The sequence below is a fragment of the Macrobrachium rosenbergii genome, chromosome 43 (genome assembly GCF_040412425.1).
Source record: "Macrobrachium rosenbergii isolate ZJJX-2024 chromosome 43, ASM4041242v1, whole genome shotgun sequence".
In the NCBI taxonomy this organism is placed as follows: domain Eukaryota; kingdom Metazoa; phylum Arthropoda; class Malacostraca; order Decapoda; family Palaemonidae; genus Macrobrachium; species Macrobrachium rosenbergii.
The window spans coordinates 14,863,069-14,876,688 of NC_089783.1; the positions used below are offsets into that span (position 1 = coordinate 14,863,069).

At 41.8% G+C, this 13,620-nt stretch overlaps 1 protein-coding gene across 27 annotated transcripts in view; it reads left to right on the plus strand.

Annotated features, from left to right (window-relative positions):
• The window catches only part of LOC136828590 (zinc finger FYVE domain-containing protein 1-like), a 126,672-nt gene that overhangs the window by 75,254 nt on the left and 37,798 nt on the right, over positions 1–13,620 (plus strand). For all 27 annotated transcript variants that reach the window (XM_067086609.1, XM_067086619.1, XM_067086626.1 and 24 more), the window contains 4 exons: positions 2,445–2,593; positions 3,439–3,577; positions 3,914–4,014; positions 11,510–11,622. In XM_067086609.1, the coding sequence (XP_066942710.1) occupies positions 2,445–2,593; positions 3,439–3,577; positions 3,914–4,014; positions 11,510–11,622 (502 nt within the window). The remainder of the gene's footprint in view (positions 1–2,444; positions 2,594–3,438; positions 3,578–3,913; positions 4,015–11,509; positions 11,623–13,620) is intronic.

Sequence of the window (13,620 nt, forward strand, 5' to 3'; positions counted from 1 at the left end):
ATCACCTCAGATTTTGCTGTGGTGGAATCACATGACCCACCAAAAATTGATAAGCCCCATCCAAGCTTGATGGGGTTCCTTCAAAAGAACCATATGGAAGCAAAATATAAAAACCACAAGAAGGGGATCCTAGAGGGAAGGATCTCTCACATGATAAAAATGTTAAGGAGGTAATATCACCTGCCTCTCCAAAATTAAAAACCAAAGAACAAGGGATTTTGAAAAGAATTCCTCATTGGTGGGGTACCAATAGTAAGTAGTTTTCTCTGCTAGCCTGCAGTGGAATACTGTATTTCAGGAAGTACGGGCTAGGTTTGAGGAAATGAAAATACTTGTGATTATCTCAGTGCTTGGGAACCATCGTTTATATTATCCTTTTTAAAATCAGAAAAAGACAAGTTTATAGCATCCAGTTACTGGCCAGTTGCTTTGACCTCTTGTCTTTCCAAGTTGATGGAAAAAAATGGTGAATGTTAGACTGGTCTGGTATTTAGAAAAAATTACATCTTGACACCTGCTCAGTGTGGATTTCGACAAATGCACTCCATGACATGTTTTACTGTCTTGAAAATTCAATAAATGAAGAATTTGCATCAAAGTAGCATCATTTGTCTGTATTTTTTGACATCAAAAAAGCTTATGATACTTCCTGGAGATATGGGATCATTAAAAATCTTTTTGACTCGGGCCTAAGAGGAACACTGCCTGTTTATTAAAGTACTTTTAGTTTGTCGAGTCTTTCAGGTCAAGGTTGGCAATACCTTATCTTAAAGAAGACTACATGAAGGATTTCCACAAGGGAGTGTATCGAGTGTGACCCTGTTTGCTCTAGCTATTAATGGGGTCACCTCTGTCATTCCTCAGGGCATTATGTACACCTTATTTGTGGACGACTTATCAGTCTTTTTTGCAGCTTCTCGCATGGCAACAGCTGAGTGCAAGATCCAAATGACAATCAATAAAATTATCAAATGGGCAGAGATGAATGGCTTCAGGATATCTTCTAGTATAACTCTGGCTATTCACTTTTGTCAAATTCATGGAGTGCATCCTGATCCTGATGTGTACTTAGAGGACAAAAGGATCCCCTGCACAGGGGAAGCCTGTTTCCTGGGATTTACTTTTGACCACAGGCTAAGGTGGATTCCTCACTTGAAGCTTTTAAAGGCTGGTTTTCTGCAGACAGTGAACATTTTAAAAGTTTTGTCTCATTCCACATTGGGAGCAGATCGTCAAATACTAGTGGACCCCCACTGTTTGTTGGTGCTGCTTGTGTGCGCACATACATCCCTTGAGCATGTGATTGCATTTTGGGTTGTAAAAAAATGAACAAATGCAGTAAAAATATAAATGAGAGTAGCATAGAATATAAATAAGAAAATCATAAAGTGTAACACACAACAAAAGCTGTAGAAAGTTCTCCAATGCCAGCGAGTGAGTTTGTGCATTTGTACATACCTAGTCACACGATTGCTTGTATCTTTTGGATTGCAAAAATAAAAAGAAAAAACACACTTGAAATATAAATGAGAATACCCTAAAATATACATAAAAAAATTATGTGTAAGTGTAACAACAACCAAAATAAGCTGGTGCAAGTTTTCCGCCACCAGGTAATGCGTTTGTGCATTCTTACGTACACTAGGTATATGATTGCAGTTATCATTTGGGTTGTAAAAATAAAAATGAGAAAATAGAGTAAAAATATAAATAAGAATAACAAAAAATATATAAAAAATCCAAGATGAAGAAAATGGGAATCCTGACAGCCCTTCACCTAACATGTAAATGTGCTTAGTTGCAAATTCCAGCTCTTCACCTTGGAAGTGGCAGTGATGAACTTTCTTGTGTTAGTCAACAGAATTACCTGTACCATTTATTTTGCTTGTGCTTCATTAGAATTTCATTTGTTTTTCATTTAATATTTCTTCTTCCTTATTAAACAACTTGTACTGATTTAAAGGGTATTTTAAAGGTAGGATGAGGTTGGAACTGTTGGGTTGAGTGTATTCTAACCTAGTCAGTCCATAATCCAGGAAAATCACTAATCCAGCCCCCTACAGGTCCCAATGACGCTGGATCAGTGATGGTCGACCTGTATATGATTAATGTGTTTTTTTTTTTTTTTTTTTTTACAAACCACTGTCCTATTTGTAAGCAAATATGGCAAATATGTCATATAAATTTCTGTATATGCCACTAAGACCATTCTGTGTGTTTGTCAAGCATTGGTCAGCATTAAATTTTGTTAAAGTAGGCCTATTGTGTCCTGTAATACCACAGTGGTTGAAAAACATTTTTTTTTTTTTTTATTCTTTTCGTTCAAGAAATTTTGTTGCGTCAGGACAGTGGTTTATAACAGTGGTGCTTTAGGTTATGTAGACATTTAAATTTTGAAAAACTTCCTGCAGAAATTACGTGAAAATACTGTTTAACCAATTCAGGTAAAAGATGCAAACGACTTGCTGAAGAAAATGGGTGTCCCACGGCAGTCAAATCTTCATGTAAAAGTGGTGTCTATATTTGGTAACACTGGTGAAGGAAAGTCTTATACACTGAACCAGGTCTTTTTCCGAGGAGCAGAAATTTTCAAGTTAGTGTTTCTCCATTTGGTTTGTTTTACTTTTGTCACATGATATGAACTTGAAACACTATACATTAGCAGTTATAGTGAAATAAGATATTAATATACTGTGTTTATTGTCACACAGGATTGAGATATAAGTATTTTATTTTTATAAATTGTAAGGACATGCACTGTATTTCTACACTAATTGTGTGAACATAGAAGTTTTCATCTTTTCCTTTAATTTAAAGATCTGCAAAAAAAGAATTCATACTTAACACATGTTAATTGACCATATTGTACAGCAGTTGTAAGAACTGCTTGGATTTCTTTGCATTGCTTGATGAAATATACCACAAACAATGCTTTACCTAGAAAATGTCAGCAAAATGTACAGGAACACTCCAAGTACTGTTCTATGCAGTGGTACCTGCTGTCTCTTTTGTACACGTTTTCATAATACAGTAAGCAAAAAAGATAAACAGTACTGTGTAGTATTTAATTTTTGGTGTATTTTTCATGATTTAGTATTTTTTTATGATGTATCTTTGCTTTTCAACTATTTCTGTATTGATTACAATTAAAGGAAATAGTAGTAGGTACCTTATATTATATATGATATAACACAATGCTCTATTTACAGTATGGTTGCAACCAGTCTACTTGTAGTTCTTGTTTTTTGGGGTTAGGGATAGCATTAATCTTGTGAAGTGGCTGACTTATAAAGATGTTTTTTATATTATGCTGATATAATATTAAAATATCTTAAAATGCAAGAAATCATTCCATTTTCAGTCACATTTGTGGTTTTTCAAGACAAGTTGCTTTCATCAAGATCAGAAGTAGTGCTTATGCAAAGAATCTTATTTCAGAACCAGTTCAAATCAGACATCTTGCACCCTAGGAGTTTGGGGTGCCTATGATAGTTCAAGCAAAGCACTTGTCCTTGACACAGAAGGAATGCTTGGCATCAGTAACATCTCCAGGCAACGGAAGCGTCTCCTTCTCAAAGTACCCAAGACATTTTGTGATAATGAAAATATATATATATGTTCTTAATGTGGTACTTTGTGGTACAGTATTTATATATAAGTTTGTTTTATTCTTGTGTATTACAAGTATTACTTAAAATTGCTTGCATAGTTGACTGGTATTGTCATTATCAGCCATAAAATTTTGATGTTTGGGTAATAGTAGGATTTGTTTTTATTTGAATATGTATTGTAAAACTGCACATTTTGCAGCAGCCATTCCTATCTCAATCTTTTCACATTAAGAGAAGTATTTTGTCTTGTTGAATTATATACATTTCCCATGTAGGCCTTATGAACTTTTACTCCTTGTCAGGTTCTGGCTATATCAGATGTGATAATTTATCGAACCCGAGCTGAAAGGCTTAACACAGACATGTACAAATTTCTAGCAGAAGCATCACGTGCCTATACAAAGTAAGTGAATGATGTGTTGCCATAACTAGTTACTTTTTTCTCAGATGTGTTGTTGGTTTCTCTTTTGTCGGTAAAATACATGGAATAAGAAAGTTTTATACAATGAGCTTGGAATCTATGCATCATTCAGTACTTGCATCAAAGAACTGGTAGGAAATAGGTTGGATTCTATAATTTTTTTTTTATTGCAATACACTCGCTGAACACCTGAATTAGCCCTGGTCACTGACCAGCCCGAACTACATCCCCATAGCTTTTACCCACTAAGTGGGTAATAAACTGTCAGCGTTACCAATGCTTACAGGAAAATCTTGTCAAATGAGTTACCTGAAGTACCGTTGGCAACACTGCTGCAAGTCCCGGCCGAGTGAGGCCGAGATCCCCAATTGCTTTTTTATTCGCCATGCTGTGTGGGTGTGTCCCACATCAGCCGAACTTTTGGTCATTTAGCCCAACCCCCATTCAAGTTTTTGGACATCAGATCATGATTTGGACTGTTTTCAACACATTTTCTCCTGGATGGATACTTTATTGATGGGATTTGGAACTTCTCTCCCGATTTTGACTTTGGGATCGGTACTTTGGATTCGATTGGATAAGTCAAACAAGAAGACGTCGCCGTCTGCTAGCGCCGATACTTCAACTTCGTTTACAGCTTTGACGACAGCCTTCTACTGTTGGAGATGCTGACGCTCATCGTCCCTACACGTCCTGCAAGCGTAGGATGAGTACCCTCAAACACGATCGACATTCTGTTTGTGTTTTTATGTAGGAAGACACAGTGTAGTATCAGTCAGATAGGCGGCGAGTCTTGGTCGGTAGATCAGATGGAAGAATTATTCAAAAAGTTAGAGGACAAGTTACTAGCTGAGTATGTCTAGTCTATTTTTCTAGCTTTATGACTAAATTAACGGAAACTAAAGATAAGGATAATAGTAATAGTGTTGTAGATACTAATCGGTCTTTTTCAGCCCCCCTGCCTGTTCCAGAACCAGCCCTAACGGGTGCCGGGGGTCATGGAGAACCGCAAACCTCGAAGGTAGGATCTACCGGCCCCCCCCGGCGAGGAGCAGGCAGTGTTGGTAGCAGATTTCCCCCTTCCCTCTAAAAGCATAAGTTCTAAGGTGGATTTAGAATTAGGAATCACTCAGAAGGGTAGGAAGTCTAATTAGGAAGTATTCAGGAAAGTAGTTGAGCGTGGTCTTCTTTGGGTTTAGGTCTCTCATTTAGATCAATCGTCGGTTTTATTTCCTGCTTCATGCTCTGGTCAACAAAGGTTTCCAGATCCGTGGAGGGTCGTTCAGATTTGGTTTCTGATGTATCTGGTTCTGAATTTTTGTTTTTCCTTGAATACTCCTCCTTCGAAGGTTCCTTTTCCTTTGGGGGTTTTAAAATTTCGTTTGTCTTGCGATGGTGGTAATTCTGGTGATCGGGTTTTTCCAGTATTCATGATCATGTCTTAAAGAATTTTCTGATTTGATAATGTCTATCAAGATTATCAGGGGCGGGGGAACAGGACCAGGCTGTTTTCTTTGAATTTTCTGATTTGATAATGTCTATCAAGATTATCAGGGGCAGGGGGAACAGAACCAGTCTATTTTCTTTGAAATCTATGGCCTCTTCGGCCGTTACGGAATTTTCCCGTTTTTCCCCCTTTTCCTTCTAAGCCTTCTTCCATTGCCCTTTTCAATATTCTTTTCGGTCCGCTCTTTGGGGGGGCTCTCGGAGTCTTTGTTGCACATCCTGTTTTCTTGGCTTTTAACTCAGCAGAGCAAGGCTTTCTTGCTTCAACCCTGTATTTTAGAGCTCAGCGGCCCCCCTCTCTCTGTTCGGGGTTAAGGGAAGGGGTACTTTTTACGGATCCGTCGTCTTATCACCTTTTGCAAATCCGGTGGTTTCTCAGGCATCCGGTCTAGTTGCTTCTCAGTTGTTTGCGGAGGCGTCAGCAACTCCTTATTTCATTCTTTATGGGTTCCTAACTGTTATGTATCCTCCGCGATTCTTGCGGATGTTCGATGAGTCGGCGATCGCCGCGCCAGCGTTCAGTGTATCAGCACCAATAGTTTCCTCATTGTAATGTATCCTCCGCGATTCTTGTGGATGCTACAGCAGTCTGCGATTCGCCTGCGCCAGCGTTCAGTGTATCAGCACCAATAGTTTCCTAATTGTAATGTATCCTCCGCGATTCTTGCGGATGCTATGGCAGTCTGCGATTTGCCTGCGCCAGCGTTCAGTGTATCAGCACCGATAGTTTCCGCAGCCTTTCCATTCTCCAGGATAGTTGGTAACTACCTTCTTCGGTTCGGTACCTCGTAACTTCCCCTTCATACTCCTTTGAGTTTCAGTCCGGTTGGGACCTTCTCCATCTGTCCAACGTCAGTGGTGGGCACTCCGGTGGTTACTCTGAGTGTGGCTTCTTCCTTCTTCCCTCCTCCGGGTTCTTCTTTCTCAACTTTCCGGCAGGTTTTCTCTGTCCCTCCGTCTAGGCATCTATGTTGGTTCCGGGTCTTCAGTTCCAGATTCCCACTCTCATGCGGTTTTGATACATCCGGATTTGAGTGGTTCGGGTGTTGCGGCCTCCTCTCTCTCAGGAATGGGCGTGGTCTGCCCAGGTGTTGTGTCATCCCTGTTGGGTGGTGCGGGGTTTGCTCAACCTAGACTTTGGTGCCTCCAGTATGTTCGCGATTGATACGTCAGGTGTCCTTCTCACGCACCCAGGTTTAGCAGTTCCTGGTTTTCGAGTTCGGCGTTTGCTAGGGATCGGCCTGCCTCTTTCCTGTTCCGGCTCGGTCGGACCAGTCCGACAATCCTCCGGCTTGGTCGAACCAGTCCAACAAGGATTGTTCATTTGAAGAAGAGGATCCGGTACCGGATATTAGTTCTCCTTCAGCCAGTGAGAATGAGTATAAGCGGATGGTAGACTTCATCCTCACTTATCCTCAATCCAAGGATCCGAAGGAGCGTACACTACCAAAACAACGATGTTCGAGTCGCTATATGCGACAGAACCGGTAGTTGCTCAAACAAGATGATTTCTCCCTCCGGTCCAGTACTGCCTACACCGAAGTGAGGCTGGCATACCAGGTTAACATGTCGCCTGACTATACAACGTTCTTTGGCAGAAGAGGAGGGGCTTCTTTTGAAGCTTCCGCCTCACTATCCGGACATTCGGAGAGGGTTCTGTTGTGGGCGCCTTTTGCGCTCTGCAACAGTCTGTTAGGGAGGAGGATATCTCCTCCATGGTCTATTTCGTGTAGCCGTCGTCAGCAGTAGCGTCACAGCAAGCTATGTTTAGTGTGGCTGCTCCGGGTTCAAGGGATGTGGCCAGTATAACGAACTTGTTGCTTCTAACTCATGTCTCCAGTTTTGGCAAATGTGCATCCATTTTGTAGAAATAGAGGGTTCCTGTTTAACAGGGAACAGCCGGTACCACTTGAAGAAGCCTTTTAGGGAGAATGTTCTCTCTCTCTGTCTCCGCATGCTTTCTCTTCAGGTATGTCTCAGGAATCGCTGGGACTTCCACATCGAGAATACAGGTATAATCTGGAACGATTCTCGCTTGTCAGATCGTCTGTGATAGTCAGAAGAAGCGCATCTGACATCCAGAAGGTCTATAGTCTCCCCTCTTCCCGACGTTCATCTGTATTCAGATGCCTCATATCAAGGTTGGGGAGCAACCTTGGTGGAACCCAGGCTTCGGGCCTCTGGAGGGATCGGGAACGAGAGGAGTCATGACCTTCAGAAACCTCAGGGCTATAAAGGAAGCCCTCAGGTGTTTCTCAGTCCTAGTGCGCAACACAATAGTGGGTCTGCTTTGCGACATCATAACTGCCGTGTCGTATCTGAGAACTCGGGGGGAACAAGATCATTAGAACTTAGAGGTGTATACTTTCCGCCATTCGGTCTCATTCATCAGGTAATCAGGAATTGCGGTAGTGTCAAGATGTCTGTGACTCTAGCTCCTTGCTGGCTCTAACACCCTAGGTTCCGGAATTCCTAATGCTCCTTACGGAAGTTCCGATATTCCTCCTCGTGCGGAAGATCTTTTAGACAACCACATTTTCACCATTATCATCCAAACTCTTGCGTGATGAACCTATTTGCGGGCGACTGCCGAGCGAACAGCTGACAGTCCAGACACTCTAAAGTTATGTCTAGACAGTGTTTCCTTCAGCTTCAGAAGTCAACCCGTAGCTTTACCACGTCAACTTGACATGGGGAAGTCTGTGTCATTCCACCTTTATGCCTGCCATAACTGAAGTAGCTGGTTTTCTCTCATTCCTTCGGAAAGTCAAGATTCTTCCGTTTTCGGCTATTGCTGGCTACTGCTCAGCACTTTGCAGTACATTTTCTATTTTCCTGAAATTTCTAGCAGTAAGATCTTCTTCGACTTGTTACGTTCCCTCGGGCTCCCTCGTAAGATTTGTGGGAAGTTCTAATGTTAAGTTAATTGATTAGGCGTTTTATTTCTTTCTTTCGGCTTTAGCTGCAGATAAAACAATGGGCGAGCTTCGGGAAGTTTTCCTAGGCCAGTTTCCTAGGCGGGAAATGATAAGTATTTCTCTTCTTCCGGAAGTCGTGGCCAAGGCTTAAACTCTGCTTCATTCGTTTAAGGTTCTTTATCTGCAAGTGTTCGGTTCCGGCATCAGCGGGGATATCTTTATTTCCGATGCGAATAATTATCAAAGGTTGATAAACTCCGTCCGCTTCCATGTACACTTCTTGTCTCTCCGCGGAATCCTTCCTGTCCGCGGTCGAAGGAAGCGATTAGTTACTTTCAGAGAAATGGTTCCTGGTTCCTGGTTCATAAGCGCTCACCACACGAACACAGTTGCGGGCACACTTCACGAACACAGTTGCAGGCACACTTCACGAACACAGTTGCGGGTACACTTCACGAACACAGTTGCGGGCACACTTCACGATTCTCGTGTGGTGCGAGGTTTATGCCTTACCGCACAGTATTCGGAGTATGTCCACTTCATCTTCTTTTCTAAGGAATGGTTCAGAGTCTTCTATTCTGGAGGTAGTTGCTTGCGAGTCCGTCTTTGTTTTCTTCCTTCACTTAAGAGACGTTCAATTCGCCCCACTGCATATAGTGGCGAATTCTCCTGTCTAGGGTGCGTTCAGTTAGCTGAGGTGGTATTCTCTTCGTGCGAAGACTCGGAAGGTTATTCACTTAGTCGACGTTTAACGGCGAAGTCTATTATCTAGGGTGCGCTCATTTAGCTAAGGTAGTATTCACGTAGTGCGGTGATTATTAGGTTAACCAGATAGAAAAATTCCTTTTTAGGCTTTAGAATCTTAAGCAACAGTGATAGTATAATCACATGAACTTAAGTTCAGAGTATCTTAAGTATCCTAGTCTTTGATAGTTTCCCTACGAGAGTCCAAAGAGGTGCTCTCATAGGCTAGCCTAGGTTGTTTTGTCGGCGCTGGGATACTTCTGCGCTCGTCGGCCTTTGCTGCAACCTGCAGGGCGGAGGGTCATCGGCTCGGCACACTGCCTCATTCCCTCCTTAATGGGTAGGCTCTGAATAGTCACTTGGGAGATGCATCGTTCTCCTTTTTACATGAAAGTTATTCTCTTAGTCCGTGTGTAGCTGCTAACCCTTCTATCGTGGGTGCGTTCATTTAGCTAAGGGGGTACTCTCTTAGTGCGGAGGTTCTTAGCGGCGGCCACTTGGAAGTCGGTGTCGTTTTTCACGACTTCTACCTAAAGACGTTCAGTTTCTTTGAAGAAGAATTTCTCGCTTGTTCCCTTTGTGACGACCAACTCGATCTTATAATTACGTAGTTATGTTAAGGGTGGGGGGAACTATAGGTAATGAATGTAGTCAGGAAATTTGGAATTTTAGATTCTCTGTTAGTCGGGGTTCATAGTGAGAATATTAAGTTTGACTTTAGTACTGTGAAGATAGGCAGATCCAGTGGACAGGTTTGGTTTCTTCAACCTCTTCTGCAGACATCGGCGGCAATGGACGCGAAGAACTCAAAGATCCTGCACACTCAACTTCTCCTCCATACATGAGAGGCTACAATAGCCACATGGGAGGTTCTTCGTACCCTCCATACATGAGAGTGCTTTGATTAGCCACATGGGAGGTTCATCGTACCCTCCATACATGAGAGTGCTTTGATTAGCCACATGGGAGGTTCATCGTTCTCCTCCATACATGAGAGTGCTTTGATTAGCCACATGGGAGGTTCATCGTTCTCCACTAATCATGGGAGGCTGTGATTAGCCACATGGTAGGTTGGTTTTTATTTTTGCTACTCTCTATCCATGAGGAGGTTTGAATACCACATGAGAGGTAGCTCGACTCAGACCCTCCATAAATGAGAGTGCTTTGATTAGCCACATGGGAGGTTCATTGTTCTCCACTAATCATGGGAGGCTGTGATTAGCCACATGGTAAGTTGGTTTTTATTTTGCTACTCTATCCATGAGGAGGGTTGAATACCACATGAGAGGTAGCTCGACTCAGACCCTCCATAAGTGAGAGTGCTTTGATTAGCCATATGGGAGGTTCATCATTCTCCACTAATCATGGGAGGCTGTGATTAGCCACATGGTAGGTTGGTTTTTATTTTGCTACTCTCTATCCATGAGGAGGTTTGAATACCACATGAGAGGTAGCTCGACTCAGACAGTACCTAGACATGAGACTGACGTTGGGGGTACTCTCTCTACAGACATTCTCACCTGCCGAGTGAGATAACCAGGTGAGGATACATTCATTTATACAGAGTAGGCGAATAATGAGTTACCTGCTTTCCCTGATGGCAGGTCGGGCTGAATTAGATTGATCCCACCTCCACTAAATTTTGTTAATCGGGCTAATTCAGGTGTTCAGGGAGTGTATTGCAATATGAAGTTTTTATAATAAAACTAATATTGTAATACTTACCTGAACACCTGAATGATTCCACCCTCCTCCCCACTTCAATTTGAATAGTGGATAACGCAATTGGGATCTCGGCCTCACTCGGCCGGGACTTGCAGCAGTGTTGCCAACGGTACTTCAGGTAACTCATTTGACAAGATTTTCCTGTAAGCGTTGGTAACGCTGACAGTTTATTGGGTAAAAGCTATGGGGATGTAGTTCAGGCTGGTCAGTGACCAGCGCTAATTCAGGTGTTCAGGTAAGTATTACAATATTAGTTTATGAAAACTTCATTTTTTGTGGTGACACTACACTACACTACTCTACAGTTGTTAATTTGAGCCATAATTTTTCAGTTCCTCTGTGCTAAGGAAATTAAATTTTCATGGTGTTTCATTCTTGAAACCTTCATGGATTTTAGTGAAGAAATTGAGTATCATGCATTACATTAATGCATTGCAAAAGTGATACATGAACTGGAAAAATGGTAAAAGTCTTGTATTTTTGTAGTTCAGGGATATAAATTCGTGCCCCTGAGGGAATGTGTGAAGTATTGTTCCAGTTTGTCAGTGATTAAGTGGATTAATGTACTAACTACTTTTTTGCAGATATTTCCGGAGTGACCTAGAGAAAGTAGCAAAGAAAGCAGAGTGTGACTGTATATTTGGGCCACCTGTCTATGTCTTTCATGACACAAGACATACAGATGTTCTGAAAACAGGTGTGTTTTGCATGAATTATATACTGTACTATATTTTTGAAGTGTTGTTGTAATTAGGTGATCTGCCACCATGACATTGATTGCTGGTAAGTATTTTTGTGAACATCATGTAACTAAGATATTTGTTCCTTGTATTATCTTTGAAAAATTGTATAAGATCAGTGAGTTGTTACAGTTACATGAGTAGGGATATGAATGGATGTTCAGTTGTGGGTAGTCTACTTAAAGATGCAATGTATTACATTAACTTGCGATAGGCTCAATTGATTATTTTGCATTTTTATATTTTGGAATGAATTTTCTGGAAAAAAATATTGTATGGTTCTTTGTATTTATATTTTGCCAATAACTATATTTTACTTTTTTTATGGCCAGGTATTATATGTACAGTGCACCAAGTACCAGAAATTGTTCATTGATATGATGACTGACCATATTTCCTTGTCTTTACTATTCACTCAAAAGCAGGCCTTGTGTTTCGTTTAGCTGAGGAAGTAGCATTGATTCATTGCAAATGTGTCAAAAAATAAGTAGAATTTTTTATGTATCTTTTCATATAAGTAACTTGCCAAGTAATTACTTAGCTATAGTTTCACTCGCTCAGCAGCTTAAATTTTAACATTCGTGGTAGCGTTTCAATAGCTTAGTGCAGGTACAAGCCCCGCCCACTAATGGGAGTACCGGAAACGACTTGGCAGAAAATCTCATTCTGTTTCTGCTGGCTCTCGAGTAACATCGGGGGTTTGCTGCAGCTTTTGTTTACTGATTTTTGGTTGTATGGCTGGATTTTGGTGATTATTGCTTTTTTGAGTAGCCTTCAAACTTTAATAGCTTTCAGGATAATTTTTTCTAGTTCCTTGGTTATTATTATATCTGATTCAAGTTCACCTATTTTTGCTATTGCAGCAAAAGTTGCAAACCATAGTAGTCAATCTTCATATTTTTGCTATTGCAGCAAAAGTTGCAAACCATAGTAGTAAATCTTCATATGATTCTCATACAATTTGCAGTAAATGTAGGAGGCAGAAATATGGTAAGGAGAAAATTTGTGCTAAATGTAATGGTTAGCAAGAGTAGAAGGTACTTAAATCTCAGCTAGACAAGTTAGAGTGGGATAGAAAGGGAAGCGGCCTCTAGAACCGAGAAACAAGCTAACCTTAGCCTAGAATTTTACCATAGCATAGGTTAGAAGATAGCTCTGCTATTCCTTCTTCCCCCCTTCCTGCCTTTTTCTCCTGCTACTAGTCCTCCTACTTTTAATCCACCTACTCCTGTGCCTGGCTTTCTTGCTTCTCACCCTTGCCATTGGCAGTCTCAAGTCTAGGTTTAACATGAATTTAACCTAGTAGTGATGCAGTGAAGTGGAGGAGGTGGCTACTCGTCCTGTCGTCATTGTCACACTCCCCTAAACCTGGGAGAAGACATACCAAAAGTGCAATTGAGGCTGAAGAGGTTGGCCCATGGGTAGTAGTCCCCTCAGTCGAACCTGTTGAGCGTTCCCAGGCATCAGCAGACAGCCACTGAAAAGGCATCTTGACAGGAGAAAGTGCTGTGCAAGTGGAAGAGGTGGCTGCACGTCCCGCTGATTCTCCTAGATGAAGGTCCCTGTCATACTCCCCTAAACCTGGGAGGAATCATACCAGAGGTCCAAGGGAAGTCGGTGGGGTTTGCCCACGGGTGGTCACCCTCTCATTTGAGCCTGTCGATCTATCCCAGGCTTCGACAGAAAGCCATTGGAAAGGCGTCCTTGTGGATGTGCGTCAGTTGTCGTCCGATTCTCAAGACTCCACCCTGGACTTGGAAGCGCCGCAAGTGCTTTCTAGATTTGTCTCATACATTGAAGAGGCAAGCAGGTGATGCTGCCCGCTCTTTTCCACTACATAGCGGTTTATGGAGCCGGATGCAGTTCTTAACCTTCCTGCAGTGCATGGGACAGTCCAGATCTTTTCTCTTCTGAGCGTACTTCTGTTGGGCGCCAGTATTTGGCTCCAAGCGCCC